At 43.6% G+C, this 19,880-nt stretch overlaps 1 protein-coding gene across 1 annotated transcript in view; it reads right to left on the minus strand.

Moving 5' to 3' along the window:
• LOC128684411 (monocarboxylate transporter 9) overlaps positions 1-19,880 on the minus strand; it is a 78,527-nt gene that overhangs the window by 43,025 nt on the left and 15,622 nt on the right. The window contains exons 4-6 of the mRNA XM_070089745.1: positions 9,555-9,698; positions 5,544-5,665; positions 4,190-4,437 (exon numbers count right to left, since the gene is read on the minus strand). Coding sequence (XP_069945846.1) covers positions 4,190-4,437; positions 5,544-5,665; positions 9,555-9,698 — 514 coding nt within the window. The remainder of the gene's footprint in view (positions 1-4,189; positions 4,438-5,543; positions 5,666-9,554; positions 9,699-19,880) is intronic.

The raw sequence follows: 19,880 nt of genomic DNA on the forward strand, positions 1-19,880 counted from the left end.
GCTCCTGCACCCAACATCTTGCTCCTGGGGGATTTCAACTTAAGGCACCTAAAATGGAGGAATATAGCAAATAATATTGTTGCAGTAATAACACCAGGAGGCAGCACTGATGAAAACTCACACTCACACGAGCTTTTAAATCTCTGCACAAAATTCAATTTAAACCAGCAAATAATATTGCCTACTAGACTGAAGAATACACTAGACCTCATCTTCACTAACAATGATGATCTGATAAGAAATGTCACCATATCAAAAACAATATACTCAGATCACAACATAATTGAGGTTCAGACATGTATGCGTGGAGCCCCAGACCGACATAATGAAACTAGTCACGAGGGAGCATTCACCAAATTCAACTTTAATAACAAAAACATAAAGTGGGACCAAGTAAACCAAGTCCTAACTGATATAAGCTGGGAAGATATACTAAGCAACACAGACCCCAACTTATGCCTAGAGCAGATTAACTTGGTGGCACTCGATGTATGCACAAGGCTTATTCCTCTAAGAAAAAGGAGAAGTAGATGTAAATTAGAAAGAGAAAGGCGCTCCCTTTACAGGCGACGGAAAAGAATAACAGAGCGGCTAAAAGAGGTCAATATATCTGAAATGCGTAGGGAGACACTGGTCAGAGAAATAGCAAGCATCGAACTCAAGCTATAGGAATCTTATAGGTGTCAGGAATCGCGGGAAGAACTAAAAGCCATTAATGAAATCGAAAGAAACCCAAAGTATTTCTTCTCCTATGCCAAATCAAAGTCGAGAACAACGTCCAGTATTGGGTCCTTACTTAAACAAGATGGGTACTACACAGATGACAGCAAGGAAATGAGTGAGCTACTCAAGTCCCAATATGACTCAGTTTTTAGCAAGCCACTAACCAGACTGAGAGTCGAAGATCAAAATGAATTTTTTATGAGAAAGCCACAGAATTTGGTTAACACAAGCCTATCCGATGTTATCCTGACGCCAAATGACTTCGAACAGGCGATAAATGACATGCCCATGCACTCTGCCCCAGGGCCAGACTCATGGAACTCCGAGTTCATCAAGAACTGCAAGAAGCCCCTATCACGAGCCTTTTCCATCCTATGGAGAGGGAGCATGGACACGGGGGTCGTGTCCATGCTCCATACTGAGGTGATCGTTGTGGAAGGTATCCCTTACTGAGGTGATCGTTGTGGAAGGTATCCCTTACTGAGGTGATCGTTGTGGAAGGTATCCCTTACTGAGGTGATCGTTGTGGAAGGTATCCCTTACTGAGGTGATCGTTGTGGAAGGTATCCCTTACTGAGGTGATCGTTGTGGAAGGTATCCCTTACTGAGGTGATCGTTGTGGAAGGTATCCCTTACTGAGGTGATTGTTGTGGAAGGTATCCCTTACTGAGGTGATCGAAGGTTCCACAAGGCACAGTACTCGCCTTCATCTTATTCCTTATCCTTATATCATACATAGACAGAGATATACATCACAGCACCGTATCATCCTTTGCGGATGATACTAGGATCTGCATGAGGCTGTCATCTGCTGAGGACGCGGTTAACCTCCAAGAAGATATAAACGAATTTTTCCAGTGGGTAAACAATATGATGTTCAATGAGGACAAATTCCAACTACTCCGTTATGGAAAACTGGAGGAGATAATAACTAGAACAGAGTATACTACAAACTCTGGCCATACAATAGAGCGGAAAAATAATGTAAGGGACCTGGGAGTAGTAATGTCTGAGGATCTCACTTTCAAGGATCACAACAGTGCCGCGATCGCAATTGCAAAGAAAATGATAGGATGTTTACCTGGAGTTTACCTGGAGAGAGTTCCGGGGGTCAACGCCCCCGCGGCCCGGTCTGTGACCAGGCCTCCTGGTGGATCAGAGCCTGGTCAACCAGGCTGTTGCTGCTGGCTGCACGCAAACCAACGTACGAGCCACAGCCCGGCTGATCAGGAACTGACTTTAGGTGCTTGTCCAGATGGATAATGAGAACGTTCAAAAGGGCTGGAATACTACTGTACATTAACATCTCCGTTCAAAGCAGGTGAAATCGCAGATCTAGAGAGTGTACAGAGATCCTTTACTGCACGTATAAGTTCTGTCAAGCACCTTAACTACTGCGAACGCTTGGAAGCACTTGACTTGTACTCAATTTGGAACGCAGGAGGGAGAGATATATCATAATCTACACTTGGAAAATCTTGGAAGGAATGGTCCCAAATCTGCACACAGAAATCACTCCCTACGAAAGTAAAAAACTGGGCAGGCGATGCAAAATGCCCTCAATAAAAAGTAGGGGCGCCATTGGTACACTAAGGGAAAACACCTTAAGTGTCCGGGGCCCAAAACTGTTCAACAGCCTCCCATCAAGCATTAGGGGAATTGCCAATAAGCCCCTGGCTGCCTTCAAGAGAGAGCTGGACAGATACCTAAAGTCAGTGCCGGATCAGCCGGGCTGTGGCTCGTACGTCGGACTGCGTGCGGCCAGCAGTAACAGCCTAGTTGATCAGGCCCTGATCCATCGGGAGGCCTGATCATGGACCAGGCCGGGGGGGCGTTGATCCTCGGAATAACCCCCAGGTAACCTCCAGGTAACCAGGTAGTGAGGTGATCGTTGTGGAAGGTATCCCTTACTGAGGTGATCGTTGAGGAAGATATTCCTTACTGAGGTGATCGTTGTGGAATGTATCCCTTACTGAGGTGATCGTTGTGGAAGGTATACCTTACTGAGGTGATCGTTGTAGAAGGTATCCCTTACTGAGGTGATCGTTGTGGAAGGTATCCCTTACTGAGGTGATCGTTATGGAAGGTATCCCTTACTGAGGTGATCGTTGTGGAAGGTATCCCTTACTGAGGTGATCGTTGTGGAAGGTATCCCTTACTGAGGTGATCGTTGTGGAAGGTATCCCTTACTGAGGTGATCGTTGTGGAAGGTATCCCTTACTGAGGTGATTGTTGTGGAAGGTATCCCTTACTGAGGTGATCGTTGTGGAAGGTATCCCTTACTGAGGTGATCGTTGTGGAAGGTATCCCTTACTGAGGTGATCGTTGTGGAAGGTATCCCTTACTGAGGTGATCGTTGTGGAAGGTATCCCTTACTGAGGTGATCGTTGTGGAAGGTATCCCTTACTGAGGTGATCGTTGTGGAAGGTATCCCTTACTGAGGTGATCGTTGTGGAAGGCATCCCTTACTGAGGTGATCGTTGTGGAAGGTATCCCTTACTGAGGTGATCGTTGTGGAAGGTATCCCTTACTGAGGTGATCGTTGTGGAAGGTATCCCTTACTGAGGTGATCGTTGTAGAAGGTATCCCATGCTGTTTGTTTGCTGTTAGATAACTTGCCGTTGTTGATCCCCTAGAACTTGCAAACTGAGATAAGATAGATTAATGATTAATGTTTGTGTAAAGTCAGTACGTAGTCAGGAACTTCTGATGGAAATTTCATTTTTTCAGTCTAATTCACTGGTGTGATGATTATTATTTAAAAATGTTATGTAGATACAATTTTTTCTCGTTTGACTTTGTTTTTTTGTCATATAGTTAAATTCTTTTAAAAGTTCATCACTTACTCCTGTATAGGACAACCCGGTTAAGTGACCGATATAACGGAACACTGATATACCAACTTGTTCTTCGAATTGAACAAAAGTTGTCGCTTACATTAAAGGCTCGATTCTCTGTCTTCCTACTCCCTCCTGAATCGAACGATCTGCGCCTCATTACAGTGAAGTGTAGCTCAGAGAGGAGATTTTAGATTTTGCCACCGAAGTGGCTAGTTTATTGTGCACCCATATCCATCCTGTGGACGGTAGCGCGAGAACATATGTATACACAAAAGGCCTAGGAACTAGGCCCCTAAAATAGTTTACAGAAGTACATCTGGATTTATATATACTGGTCAAATTTCTGTTACAAGAAAATTTAGGAAATTTGCTTAATATGTCTGGTATCTTATTTTATACTAAGATATCTTGATATATCACAGGGGTTATCATACTATCTCCATATTCCTCAATAAGTTGATAATTACTTAGTGTTTAAGAGACGCCAAAACAAAAAAAAAAATATGGGCCCTTTTTTGCAGATCTTTGCTGCGTCATGATGTTATGATCAGCAGTATCAATTTTTTTTTTACAGGTCAGTAATAGGCCTAAACTAAATATATAAAATATCTCAGGGATTACTATACCTGTCATTCATTGTCTTGTCGAGGAAGATGCGACTCTTAGAAGAAGAGAAACCTCTGTTGACTAAAATAGAGCTTTGGCTGCCGTCTGGGTGCTCCTGGAGGCTAACTGTATCTCCTGGATTCTGGGTCATCGGTTCGATGGGAAACACAAGAGAACCGAACACCGCTATGTGGAGACTTAAACCTGCGTTCCAGATGAAAGATCCGCGCCAACCATATTCAAGAATAAGGAACTCTGTCAAGGAACTCTGCAAAATTAACGTGAATCAGATAAATGCTCTCTTTTGAGGTTTCAAATTCAAAGTTTATTCTCTATCAAGATTACAATGTTGAATTTACAGAATTTGGTTGTTGTGTGGTTTACATGTAGTTAAATAATGATTACAGAGTGTACCACTAGAACACCTAGCATGGCTAGGCATTTCGGGCAGACTTAGTTTAATTCTTTATTTTAAAATATTACAAATTATGAGGTAAGTTGGTATTATGGCTAAGTGACTAAATACTAGTTTGTGAGTTTAGTAATGTGAATGCTTTTGTTTTGGCACAGTACATAGTTTCAGTATTGGAGTATCACAGGATTCATTATTTTAAGATTGAGATTAATATTTCTGTTTATGGTCAAATGGGTGAGTGAGTGTAAGTGTGAACCACCAGGTGGTATTCGTGTAGTTAGTTGATGGGGTTTATCAGGGAGATAAGATGTTTTCTAATGGTAGTTTTGAAGGTGATGAATGTGTCTGCAGTTCTAGAGTTCTCAGGTCGGGTATTCCAGATTTTAGGGCCTTTGAAATAATAATTATAGTAATAATAATAATAATAATAATAATAATAATAATAATAATAATAATAATAGTTAATAATAATAATATTATATTTATTTACTACAAGTACATGTACATTTGTTATGTTGAGCATTTCCCGCAAATTAGGTCAGTTTTGTCCCAGGATGCGACCCACACTAGTCCACTAACACCCAGGTACCTATTTTACTGATGTGAACATAGATAACTTGTGTAAAGAAACACGCCCAATGTTTCTACCCTCATTGGGACTCGAACCCAGACCCTCGCCATGCGAAGGGAGAGCTTCAGCCACCCGGCCACGGGGTCACCATCATCTTAACTTATTGTAAGAATATACATGATGATTTTCCTGACGTATGAAATAACAGCCTTTGCATAATTTCTTCAGGTTTAATCCAAGAAGCCTATCCCCTCATATTTCCCAAAGTCATGTCACCTTCCCCCACTAACAAACTCATACTTTTTATACCGAATTCATTCTCTTGATTCTATCTCTTTCTTTTGTTATTGGTTTCCATTAATTTCAACAACACTGTAGAAAGTCTTACCAAGAGAAAGATACCAACACCAATGCCAATCATCGCAGAAGAAGTGGCAATGGATTGTCTCTTATCAAAGTACTGCGCCAGACTGATGATTTGACCAGAGTAAGCGAAGTTCATCCCACATGCTGTAATACAAAGTATTATTATTATATTTAAGGGGGAAGCACTAAATCTGTAGGGATCTTAGAGCACCTGGGGGAATAGGCGTCAATCAGGTTCGATACAAGGGGACGATAGGTCCAATCACTTGCATCAAGAGCCCTTCTCCGGCATCAAGGTCTTTTTCTTCATGGGTCTTATATACAGTAACATGATCAGAGGCTGAGGTAATGGAAAGTGAGTTACCTAGAGAGATTTAAGTGAGGAATCTGGTATGAAAAGTGACAATGACTCAGGCATTAAGATTTGCATATAGAGAAAATTCTATGTGTATATGGGATGGGTGATTCATTTTGCTTGATAAATACGAGGGGGGGGGAATAATGAACAAAAATATGAATAAGAAGAATGAGGAAGGAGTGCATTAGTGCAGGAAAAAAAATAACTGAGTAAAGATTATGATAAGCCTTTGATGACTATCAGCCCTTGGTTGATCCAGCTCACCCCTAACAAAGTTGAAGACGACAACCAGCCCTTGGTTGATCCAGATCACCCTAACAAAGTTGAAGGTGACAACCAGCCCTTGGTTGATCCAGATCACCCTAACAAAGTTGAAGGTGACAACCAGCCCTTGGTTGATCCAGATCACCCTAACAAAGTTGAAGGTGACAACCAGCCCTTGGTTGATCCAGATCACCCTAACAAAGTTGAAGGTGACAACCAGCCCTTGGTTGATCCAGATCACCCCCCAGTACCAACAATACCACCAGTCCGATGACATTCTTCTTTGCAAATATACAGGGTCTAAAGCCAGCAACAAACAACAAAATACCTTTCATCCGTGGACTGCTTGCAGAGGCAAAGGCAATGTTCGCGGCTTTCACTGAGACCCACATAAAGGATCACTTAGACAACGAAATGTGGATCCCAGGTTACAACCTATACAGATGTGACAGAGTGAACAGGCAAAAGGGGGGGGGGGGTTGGCCTGTTCATTGCAGAGTCACTTGTTTGCACAGAACTGCTCAATGCCTCAAATGATGTAGTGGAAGTTTTAGCAGTAAAGGTCGAGAACCAAAACCTAGTCATTGTGGTAGTCTACAAGCCTCCGGATGCAACATCCCAACAATTCCAGGAACAGCTGTTAAAAATTGACCACTGTCTGGAAAATCTTCCAGCTCCTGCACCCAACATTTTGCTCCTGGGGGATTTCAACTTAAGGCACCTAAAATGGAGGAATATAGCAAATAATATTGTTGCAGTAATAACACCAGGAGGCAGCTCTGATGAAAACTCACACTCACATGAGCTTTTAAATCTCTGCACAAAATTCAATTTAAACCAGCAAATAATAGAGCCTACTAGAATGGAGAATACACTAGACCTCATCTTCACTAACAATGATGATCTGATAAGAAATGTCACCATATCAAAAACAATATACTCAGATCACAACATAATTGAGGTTCAGACATGTAAATCCGAGAGAAAGATTGCAAGACATGAGGTTAATAACGTTATTAAGAAGAGCCTTACAACAGCCAGATGCCCAGCAGTAAGGGAGCCACTCCAACTATGCAGATCTGATGACAGCTAAAAACGTCCAGATGGTATCACCCTTCAAGTCTGGACAGACGGTAAGCAGATGGTGTGGGACTACACATGTGCATCTACCTTGGCTGATACCTATCTCCAATACACCAGGGAGGAAGGAGGGGCAGCTGCCAGCTTCAGGGAGTCCCAAAAGTCTAGAAAATATGGAGAACTTGCCCATCATTATATGTTTGTTCCCATAGGCTCAGAGACCCTTGGCTCATGGGGAAAGAATGCATCTAAGTTCCTTAAGGAACTAGGCAAAAGACTCATCAGGGTAACTAGGGATCCCAGGGCAGCTAGTTTTCCGTTCCAGCGGCTCAGTGCGGCTGTTCAAAGGGGTAATGCCTGCTGTATTTTGGGCACGCGCCCCAGCTCTGAGGAGCTGGATGAGATTTTTACATTATAATAATCGGTGACAAACATGTAACAGTATATACTAGACATGTATCTCTCACATCTCATGTACTGTATATGCCATCTTTGTATCAGCAATGTATCGCTTAAATCTTCTGTATAATATTATGAAATAAAATATTCCTATTGGTAAAAAAGAATAAAAAGATGGGGTGGTAGGGGAAGTGGAATATTCAAACGGCTTCAGGAAGAAATCCAAATATTCTTCCTTGAAGCCTTTTTATCCACTTCTCCGAGGCTATAGGTCCCACAATTTATACCATATATCTATCAATATATATATATATATATATATATATATATATATATATATATATATATATATATATATATATGTATATATTTTTATATATATATATATATATATATATATATATATATATATATATATATATATATATATATATATATATATATATATATATATATGTGTATATGTATGTATGTATGTATGTATTAGTGTACTGTTTTAGCTTCAAGCTATTTAATGATATCACCTCTACAGACAACAGGAAAGTTTATTCAGAGCCAATTTTGAAGTATTTAAAACCCGAAGACTCACAGAACTAATAATTACACAGTCTAATTATACAAGACTAGTAATTATTTAACAGTGATACAAGTGAGCTGGAAGTCTGTGAGTGACTTATGATGTCTTGTGGTCTAGACGACCTCCGCCACTCACACTGTTTACAAACACACTAGAAAATAAGCAGCTTTAATCTATCATTCACCTTCGAAGCAACAAGTCCTTTATAGCCCCTATATTGTACACTATAAACTTTTATCGTTAAATAACAAAAAAAGGCACAATACCGTGACTGGAATGATACACAAATAACCCGCACATAGATGAGAGGAGCTTACCACGACGTTTCGGTCCGACTTGAACCATTTACAAACTCTAAGGAAGGTATATGCGGGTTTTATCTATGAAAAGTAATATGAAATTGGAAGCGTATGTTTTGTACATTTTGTTGGGAAGTTCAAAGAAGTCAGACCTGGGGAAAAATTAAGCGGAATGGGGTGATCAAATGAACACACTGAATTATTTTAAGAAATATGTGAGTCTCAGAGAAATTGTATTGTGATATGATAACTGTATATGAGAATCTGAATGCCACCTACAGGTATATATTATCAGGAAAATTAAATATACCGCATATGAAGCATTTTACAGGAATTATTGAACTAGTTCCCCCATCTGCCTGCGAGAAAAGGAAGAGAATGGTATACGTACCTGAGTCCAGCCTCCACATTCCCTCTGTTTTGTCTCTCCTGAAAGTGAGCAACAACCCCTGAAGAGGAACTCAACATCCTCACCACCTCATCAAGATTCCTCATCATTGATGATCATCATCACCATCAAACCACCAAGTGGGTAAGGGCGCAGAACACTTTCCTCCAGTCTTAGCTAAGAGTTGACATCTTAATTGTCTTCTGTCCGCCTATTGACTCCAGGAATTTTGATGAATTACTGTAAACAATTAAAGAAAGGCAGGAGTGGTTACGTGCAGGTGTGCCACAATGGTTGTGCTGGTGCCTCATTCTATGTGAGAGATGTGGCGTGCCCTGGGCAATATGTGAGAGATGTGGCGTGCCCTGGGCAATATGTGAGAGATGTGGCGTGCCCTGGGGAATATGCTGCACCGCCTTCTTTAGTTGCCTTAGTTGCTCCTAAGCTTTAACAATAATTTGCCTGGAATTAAAAACTTCTCGAGAGCTAACATGAGGCAAATGTCACAAGGTCAACAAGTCAAAAGGGTGTTTAAACAATGTGACTCAGTTATCATGCCTATTCCACACGTACTGTATAACACAACTGTGCCAAACAAACAAGCAAGGGCAAAGCGAAAGAGAAAAGGTTGTGATGGTTCACAACTAAACTTGTGAAGAATGACTTACCAACAACAACACCATAGGTCACGAAGAGCATCTCGAGGGAGGTTGCAAAGGCAGAGACTAGGAATCCCAACGTCATCAAGAGAGAGCCAAACATCAGAGAGAGACGGCAGCCCCAGCGCTGGATGAACATTGAGCTTATCGGACCTGCAAATTGTAATGATATTATTCATTAATATTGTGTATAGAAGCACATTCATCTTAAAATATTAGTGATGTGATAATATAACAATTAATTACAGCTTTAGAATTTGTGTTTGTGATTACCTGTTGACTATTATCTATTTGCATTCTACCGGCGTAGAGTTGTGTTTTTGCACTTCCATCTTAAGTAAGTAAGTAAGTAAGTAAATTTATTCAGGTATACACAATACAGTTACATAGAATTATCATACATAGCAGCATATGTGTAGAGAACCTGGGATAACCCAAAAAAGTCAGACAGAGTGACTTATTTCCATTGGGGTCCTTTTACCTTATTATTATAATATAAAGGTTATAATATTTTCTTATTATTCTATAATGAAGATATAGTGTTTAATCTATAATATCATTTCTTTTATGATTTCCATTATTTGTAGCACCTATTACCTTTAGTAACTCATTCCAAGTTTTCTACTGTTTGAGAAGAAAACCTTCTAGTATCATTTCTAGTATCACTTCTAGTATCACTTCTAATATCACTTCAAGTGTCACTTCTAGTATCACTTCTAATATCACTTCTAGTATCACTTCTAATATCACTTCTAGTATCACTTCTAATATCACTTCTAGTATCACTTCTAATATCACTTCTAGTATCACTTCTAATATCACTTCTAGTATCACTTCTAATATCACTTCTAGTGTCACTTCTAGTAACACGACTAGTATCACTTCTAGTATCACTTCGACACCTCTTGTTCTCATACCTACCACCGAGAGTATTTCCATTTCTTGGCTTCTCAATTCGTAAGTCTGGCAGCTATTTGATACCATACCTGAACTTTGCTCAGACTTGTGCAACACAATTATCCTCAAAAATCTGTTAAGGAATTAAGGAAAGATCCTGGACTTCACCTTACGAAACAGACAAAGCAAATGCAATAGTAATTTTAGACAAGATAGATTATAGTGAAAATAATGAAGATGCTATTAGAAGACAGAGAAACTCAGGCGCCTCTTAAAGAGTGGTAGTAAGCTGCCATGACTACTTTCTGGGTGTCTGGCACCCATTAAAAAGTGGTAGTAAGCTGCCATGACTACTTTCTGGGTGTCTGGCGCCCCTTAAAAAGTGGTAGTAAGCTGCCATGACTACTTTCTGGGTGTCTGGCACCCCTTAAAGAGTGGTAGTAAGCTGCCATGACTACTTTCTGGGTGTCTGGCACCCCTTAAAGAGTGGTAGTAAGCTGCCATGACTACTTTCTGGGTGTCTGGCGCCCCTTAAAGAGTGGTAGTAAGCTGCCATTACTACTTTCTGGGTGTCTGGCGTCCCTTAAAGAGTGGTAGTAAGCTGCCATGACTACTTTCTGGGTGTCTGGCGCCCCTTAAAGAGTGGTAGTAAGCTGCCATGACTACTTTCTGGGTGTCTGGCGCCCCTTAAAGAGTGGTAGTAAGCTGCCATGACTACTTTCTGGGTGTCTGGCGCCCCTTAAAGAGTGGTAGTAAGCTGCCATGACTACTTTCTGGGTGTCTGGCGCCCCTTAAAGAGTGGTAGTAAGCTGCCATGACTACTTTCTGGGTGTCTGGCGCCCCTTAAAGAGTGGTAGTAAGCTGCCATGACTACTTTCTGGGTGTCTGGCGCCCCTTAAAGAGTGGTAGTAAGCTGCCATGACTACTTTCTGGGTGTCTGGCGCCCCTTAAAGAGTGGTAGTAAGCTGCCATGACTACTTTCTGGGTGTCTGGCGCCCCTTAAAGAGTGGTAGTAAGCTGCCATGACTACTTTCTGGGTGTCTGGCGCCCCTTAAAGAGTGGTAGTAAGCTGCCATGACTACTTTCTGGGTGTCTGGCGCCCCTTAAAGAGTGGTAGTAAGCTGCCATGACTACTTTCTGGGTGTCTGGCGCCCCTTAAAGAGTGGTAGTAAGCTGCCATGACTACTTTCTGGGTGTCTGGCGCCCCTTAAAGAGTGGTAGTAAGCTGCCATGACTACTTTCTGGGTGTCTGGCGCCCCTTAAAGAGTGGTAGTAAGCTGCCATGACTACTTTCTGGGTGTCTGGCGCCCCTTAAAGAGTGGTAGTAAGCTGCCATGACTACTTTCTGGGTGTCTGGCGCCCCTTAAAGAGTGGTAGTAAGCTGCCATGACTACTTTCTGGGTGTCTGGCGCCCCTTAAAGAGTTGTAGTAAGCTGCCATGACTACTTTCTGGGTGTCTGGCGCCCCTTAAAGAGTGGTAGTAAGCTGCCATGACTACTTTCTGGGTGTCTGGCGCCCCTTAAAGAGTGGTAGTAAGCTGCCATGACTACTTTCTGGGTGTCTGGCGCCCCTTAAAGAGTGGTAGTGAGCTGCCATGACTACTTTCTGGGTGTCTGGCGCCCCTTAAAGAGTGGTAGTAAGCTGCCATGACTACTTTCTGGGTGTCTGGCGCCTCTTAAAGAGTGGTAGTAAGCTGTCATGACTACTTTCTGGGTGTCTGGCGCCCCTTAAAGAGTGGTAGTAAGCTGCCATGACTACTTTCTGGGTGTCTGGTATAATCACTGTCTGTGATTTAATATTCTAGATTATCTACAGTTGCTAACTCAAGGCGGCAGCGATTCGTTTCTTCTGTGTCCATGGGAAGATTTAGTCTAGCCCCATTAGTTTTCCAGCATCTAGCTCCTCCTCCACTCTCTCCCGGCTTCAAGAGCCTTATCGTACCTTTTCTTAAACCTATGTATGGATCCTGCCTCCACTGCATCGCTATGCAGATTGTTCCACTTCATAACAGCCCTGAAGGTGAAGAAATACTTCCTAAGATATGTATGACCAACCTGAATTTTCAACTTCTAGTTCCTGTATCCCATCTCAGGAACATTCTACCTCCTGTTCATCTTCTAAATTCTTCTCAGTATTTTGTACGTCGTTATCATATCCCCCTCTAGTCTTCCAGAGTCACCAGGCTGGCTTCCCTTAACCTCTCCTCATAATACGTGCCCCTTAGCTCTGGGACTAGTCTTGTTGCAAACTTTTGCACTTTCTCAAATTTCTTGACATGCTTGACCAGGTGTGGGTTCCAAACTGGTGCTGCATACTCCAATATAGGCTTGACGTATACAGTGTACAGAGTCTTGAACGATTTCTTACTGAGGTGTTGAAATGCTATTCTTAGGTTTGCTAGGCCCCCATATGCTGCAGCAGTTATTTGGTTGATGTGCGCCTCAGGAGATGTGCTCGGTGTTATAATCACCCCAAGATCCTTTTCCTTGAGTGAAGTTCGCAATCTTTGACCACCTAGAGTGTACTCTCTATGCGATCTTCTTTGCTTCTTTGTGTACTCACCTAGTTGAGGTTGCAGGGGTCGAGTCCAAGCTCCTGGCCCCGCCTCTTCACTGGTCGCTACTAGGTCACTCTCCCTGAACCGTGAGCTTGATCATACCTCTGCTTAAAGCTATGTATGGATCCTGCCTCCACTACATTGATTCCCAAACTATTCCACTTCCTGACTACTCTGTGGGTGAAAAAATACTTCCTAACATCCCTGTGATTCATCTGTGTCTTCAACTTCCAACTGTGTCCCCTTGTTGCTGTGTCCCATCTCTGGAACATCCTGTCTTTGTCCACCTTGTCAATTCCTCTCAGTATTTTGTATGTCGTTATCATGTCCCCCCTATCTCTCCTGTCCTCCAGTGTCGTCAGGTTGATTTCCCTTAACCTCTCCTCGTAGGACATACCTCTTAGCTCTGGGACTAGTATTATTGCAAACCTTTGCACTTTCTCTAGTTTCTTTACATGCTTGGCTAGGTGTAGGTTCCAAACTGGTGCCACATACTCCAATATGGGCCTAACGTACACGGTGTACAGGGTCCTGAACGATTCCTTATTAAGAACGATTCCTTATTAACCAAATAACTGCTGCAGCAGTTATTTGGTTGATGTGTGCTTCAGGAGATGTGCCTGGTGTTATACTCACCCCAAGATCTTTTTCCTTGAGTGAGGTTTGTAGTCTCTGGCCCCCTAGACTGTATTCCGTCTGCGGTCTTCTCTTCCCTTCCCCAATCTTCATGACTTTGCACTTGGTGGGGTTGAACTCCAGGAGCCAATTGCTGGACCAGGTCTGCAGCCTGTCCAGATCCCTTTGTAGTTCTGCCTGGTCTTCGATCGAATGAATTCTTCTCATCAACTTCACGTCATCTGCAAACAGGGACACTTCGGAGTCTATTCCTTCCGTCATGTCGTTCACAAATACCAGAAACAGCACTGGTCCTAGGACTGACCCCTGTGGGACCCCGCTGGTCACAGGCGCCCACTCTGACACCTCGCCACGTACCCTGACTCGCTGCTGTCTTCCTGATAAGTATTTCCTCATCCATTGTAGTGCCTTCCCTGTTATCCCTGCTTGGTGTGTGTGTGTGTGTGTGTGTGTGTGTGTGTGTGTATTTACCTGATTGTACTCACCTAATTGTGGTTGCAGAGGTCGAGACTCAGCTCCTGGCCCCGCCTCTTCACTGAGTGCTACTAGGTCCTCTCTTTCCCTGCTCCATGAGCTTTATCATACCTCATCTTAAAGCTATATATGGTTCCTGCCTCCACTACCTCACTTGCTAGGCTATTCTACTTCCTAACTACTCTATGACTGAAGAAGTACTTCCTAACATCATTTTGACTCATCTGGGTCTTCAACTTCCAATTGTGACCCCATCTTTCTGTGTCCCTTCTCTGGAACATCCTGTCTTTGTTCATCTTGTCTATTCCACGCAGTATTTTGTATGTTGTTATCATGTCTCCCCTAACCCTCCTGTCCTCCAGTGTCGTCAGGCCGATTTCCCTTACCCTTTCTTCGTAGGATATTCCCCTTAGCACTGGAACTAACCTTGTCGCAAACCTTTGCACTTTCTCTAATATCTTGACGTGCTTGATCAAGTGTGGGTTCCAAACTGGTGCTGCATACTCCAGTATGGGCCTGACGTACACGGTGTACAGTGTCTTGAACGATTCTTTACTAAGGTATCGGAACGCTACTCTCAGGTTTGCCAGGTGCCAACATGCTGCATCAGTTATCTGGTTGATGTGTGATTCCGGAGACGTGCTCGGTGTTATACTCACCCCAAGATCTTTCTCCTTGAGCGAGGTTTGCAGTCTTTGGTCACCTAGCCTATACTCTGTCTGCGGTCTTCTTTGCCCTTCCCTGATCTTCATGACTTTGCATTTGGCGGGGTTAAATTCGAGAAGCCAGTTGCTGGACCAGGTGTCCAGTCTGTCCAGGTCTCCTTGGAGTCCTACCTGATCCTCATCTGATTTAATTCTCCTCATTAACTTTACATCGTCTGCAAACAGGGACACTTCTGAGTCTAACCCTTCCATCATGTCATTCACATATTCCAGAAATAGCACTGGTCCTAGGACCGACCCCTGTGGGACCCCGCTCGTCACAGGTGCCCACTGCGATACCTCATCATGTACAACGACTCGTTGTTGCTTCCCTGTCAGGTATTCTCCGATCCATTGCAGCTCCCTTCCTGTTATACGCGCCTGATCCTTTAGCTTCTGCACCAATCTCCTGTGAGGAACTGTGTCGAAGGCCTTCTTGCAGTCCAAGAAGATGCAATCTACCCACTCCTCTAATGTCTTACTTCTGTTACTTTATCATAAAACTCTAGTAGGTTTGTGACACAGGATTTGTCATCCATAAATCCGTGCTGGTTGGCATTTATACTCTTGTTCCGTTCCAGGTGCTCCATCACTCTCCTCCTGATAATCTTCCCCATTACTTTGCATACTATACACGTCAGTGACACAGGTCTATAGTTTAGTGCCTCTTTTCTGACTCCTTTTTTAAATATGTGTGTGTGTGTGTGTGTGTGTGTACTCACCTATTTGTACTCACCTATTTGTGGTTGCAGGGGTCGAGTCTTAGCTCCTGGCCCCGCCTCTTCACCGGTTGCTACTGGGCCCTCTCTCTCTCCCCGCTCCATGAGCTTTATCAAACCTCGTCTTAAAACTGTGTATGGTTCCTGCCTCCACTACGTCATTTTCTAGGCTATTCCACTGCCTTACAACTCTATGACTGAAGAAATACTTCCTAATATCTCTCTGACTCATTTGTGTCTTCAACTTCCAATTGTGGCCTCTTGTTTCTGTGTCCCCTCCCTGGAACATCCTGTCTTTGTCCACCTTGTCTATTCCACGCAGTATTTTATATGTCGTTATCATGTCTCCCCTGACCCTCCTGTCCTCCAGTGTCGTCAGGCCGATTTCCCTTAATCTTTCTTCATAGGACATTCCCCTTAGCTCTGGAACTAACCTTGTGGCAAACCTTTGTACTTTCTCTAGTTTCTTGACGTGCTTTATCAAGTGTGGGTTCCAAACTGGTGCTGCATACTCCAGTATGGGCCTGACATACACGGTGTATAGTGTCTTGAACGATTCCTTACTAAGGTGTCGGAATGCTGTTCTCAGGTTTGCCAGGCGCCCATATGCTGCAGCAGTTATCTGATTGATGTGTGCTTCCGGAGACATGCTCGGTGTTATACTCACCCCAAGATCTTTCTCCTTGAGTGAGGTTTGCAGTCTTTGGCCACCTAGCCTATACTCTGTCTGTGGTCTTCTGTGCCCTTCCCCTATCTTCATGACTTTGCATTTGGCAGGATTAAATTCGAGAAGCCATTTGCTGGACCAGGTGTCCAGTCTGTCCAGGTCTCTTTGAAGTCCTGCCTGGTCCTCATCAGATTTAATTCTCCTCATTAACTTCACATCATCTGCAAACAGGGACACTTCTGAGTCTAACCCTTCCATCATGTCGTTCACATATACCAAAAATAGCACTGGTCCTAGGACCGACCCCTGTGGGACCCCGCTCGTCACAGGTGCCCACTGTGATACATCATTACGTACCATGACTCGTTGTTGCCTCCCTGTCAGGTATTCTCTGATCCATTGCAGTGCCCTTCCTGTTATATGCGCTTGATGCTCTAGCTTCTGCACTAATCTCTTGTGAGGAACTGTGTCAAAGGCCTTCTTGCAGTCCAAGAAGATGCAATCAACCCACCCCTCTCTCTCGTGTCTTACTTCTGTTATTTTATCATAAAACTCCAGAAGGTTTGTGACACAGGATTTCTGTGTGTGTGTGTGTGTGTGTGTGTGTGTGTGTGTGTGTGTGTGTGTGTGTGTGTGTGTGTACTCACCTATTCGTACTCACCCATTTGTGGTTGCAGGGATCGAGTCATAGCTCCTGGCCCCGCCTCTTCGCTGATGGCTACTAGGTCCTCTCTCTTTCTGCCCCATGAGCTTTATCATACCTCGCCTTAAAACTATGTATGGTTCCCGCCTCCACTACGTCACTTTCTAGGCTATTCCACAGCCTGACTACTCTATGACTGAAGAAATACTTCCTAACATCCCTTTGATTCATCTGAGTCTTCAACTTCCAATTGTGACCTCTTGTGTCTGTGTCCCATCTTTGGAACATCCCGTCTTTGTCCACCTTGTCTATTCCGCGCAGTATTTTATATGTCGTTATCATGTCTCCCCTAACCCTCCTGTCCTCCAGTGTCGTCAGGCCGATTTCCCTCAACCTTTCTTCGTAGGACAATCCCCTTAGCTCTGGGACTAGTCTTGTTGCAAACCTTTGCACTTTCTCTAATTTCTTGACGTGCTTGATCAAGTGTGGATTCCAAACTGGTGCTGCATACTCCAGTATGGGCCTGACGTAAATGGTACACAGAGTCTTGAACGAATCCTTACTGAGGTAACGGAACGCTATCCGTAGGTTTGCCAGGCGCCAGTATGCTGCAGCAGTTATCTGATTGATGTGCACCTCAGGAGATATGCTCGATGTTATACTCACCCCCAGATCTTTTTCCTTGAGTGAGGTTTGCAGTCTTGGGTCATCTAAGCTATATTGTGTCTGCGGTCTTCTTTGCCCTTCCCCAATCTTAATGACTTTGCATTTGGCTGGGTTAAACTGAAGGAGCCAGTTGCTGGACCAGGCTTGTAGCCTGTCCAGGTCTCTTTGTAGTCCTGCCTGATCCTCATCCGATTTGATTCTTCTCATTAACTTCACATGATCTGCAAACAAGGACACTTCTGAGTCTATCCCTTCCGTTATGTCATTCACATATACCAAGAACAGCACAGGTCCTAGGACTGACCCCTGTGGAACCCCGCTTGTCACAGGCGCCCACTCTGACACCTCGTCACGTACCATGACTCGTTGTTGCCTCCCTGTCAGGTATTCTCAGATCCATTGCAGTGCCTTTCCTGTTATGTGTTCCTGATCCTCTAGCTTTTGCAGTAACCTCATGTGAGGAACTGTGTCGAAGGCCTTCTTGCAGTCCAAAAAAAATGCAGTCGATCCACGCCTCTCTCTCTTGTCTTACCTCTGTCACCTTGTCATAAAACTCCAGTAGGTTTGTGACACAGGATTTTCCTTCCCTGCAGCCGTGCTGGTTGTCAATTATACACTTGTTTCTTTCCAGGTGCTCCACCACTCTCCTCCTGATGATCTTCTCCATGACTTTGCATACTATACACGTTAGTGATACGGGCCTGTAGTTTAGTGCCTCATGTATGTCTCCCTTTTTAAAAATTGGGACTACATTTGCCATCTTCCATACCTCAGGGAGTTGCCCAGTTTCAATTGATGTGTTGAAGAGCTTTGTTAATGGCACACACAGTATCTCTGCTCCCTCTTTAAGGACCCACAGAGAGATGTTGTCTGGTCCCACTGCCTTTGAGGTGTCAAGTTCGCATAGCAGCTTCTTCACCTCCTCCTTGGTTATATGTACCTCATCCAGCACTTGCTGGTGTACCCCCCTGTTCTGATTTCCTGGAGTCCTACTGGTTTCCACTGTAAATACTTCTTTAAATCTCGTGTTGAGCTCCTGACATACCTCTCGGTCATTTCTTGTGAACTCCCCATCACCCTTCCTCAGTCTGATTACCTGGTCCTTGACTGTTGTTTTCCTCCTGATGTGGCTATACAACAGCTTCGGGTCAGACTTGACTTTCGATGCTATGTCATTTTCATATTGTCGCTGAGCCTCCCTTCTTATCTGTGCATATTCGTTTCTGGCTCTTCGGCTAATCTCTTTATTTTCCTGAGTTCTCTGTCTTCTGTACCTTTTCCATTCTCTAGTACACCTAGTTTTTGCCTCCCTACACCTTTGGGTGAACCAAGGACTCGTTCTGTTCTTCCCATTATTTCCTTTTCCCTTGGGAACAAACCTCTCCTCTGCCTCCTTGCATTTTGTTGCCACATAGTCCATCATTTCTTGTACTGGTTTTCCTGTCAGTTCCCTCTCCCACTGAATGTCTTGCAGGAAGTTTCTCATGCCTGAGTAGTTCCCCCTTTTGTAGTTTGGGTTTTCCCAACCTATTCCTGCTACTCTCTCCACTTGAAGCTCAACTATGTAGTCGAAGCACAGAACCACATGATCACTAGCTCCCAGGGACCTTTCATACATGATATCCTCGATGTCCGAACTACTCAAGGTGAATACAAGGTCCAGTCTTGCTGGTTCATCCTCACTTCTCTCTCTCTGGTAGTGTCTCTAACATGTTGATGCATGAGGCTTTCCAGTACCACATTCATCATCTTGGCTCTCCATGTTTCGGGACCCCCATGGGGCTCCAGGTTTTTCCAGTCAATCTCCTTGTGATTGAAATCACCCATAACTAGTAACTTTGCTCCCCCCATGTGCGCTCTCCTGGCCACCTCGGCTAGTGTGTCGACCATTGCTCTGTTGCTCTCATTGTATTCTTCTCTTGGCCTCCTGCAGTTCTGTGGTGGGTTGTACATTACTGCAATTATCACCTTATGTCCCTCAGACTGGATTGTTCCTACTAAGTAGTCCCTTTCACCCGTGCCATCCATTCCTTCCATTTTCTCAAAACCCCACTGGTTTTTAATGAGCATTGCAACTCCTCCTCCCCCTCTCCTCCCTCTGTCTTTCCTGAGGATTTGATATCCGGATGGAAAGACTGAATCTATTATTCTGGTGAGTTTTGTTTCTGCGAGTGCTATTATGTCTGGGGATGTCTCCTTGATTCTTTCATGCCACTACTCATACTTATTTGTTATTCCATCTGCATTTGTATACCGCACCTTCAACTTTTCTAAGACTGTGGTCTGGGAGGTATATTGGGGTTGGGGAAGTGGGAGACCTGATAAGGAACTATGGGTGGTTGCTGTGGGGGTGGAGTTTGTAATGCAGTGGG

Source organism: Cherax quadricarinatus, chromosome 2 (assembly GCF_038502225.1).
Source record: "Cherax quadricarinatus isolate ZL_2023a chromosome 2, ASM3850222v1, whole genome shotgun sequence".
Taxonomy (NCBI): domain Eukaryota; kingdom Metazoa; phylum Arthropoda; class Malacostraca; order Decapoda; family Parastacidae; genus Cherax; species Cherax quadricarinatus.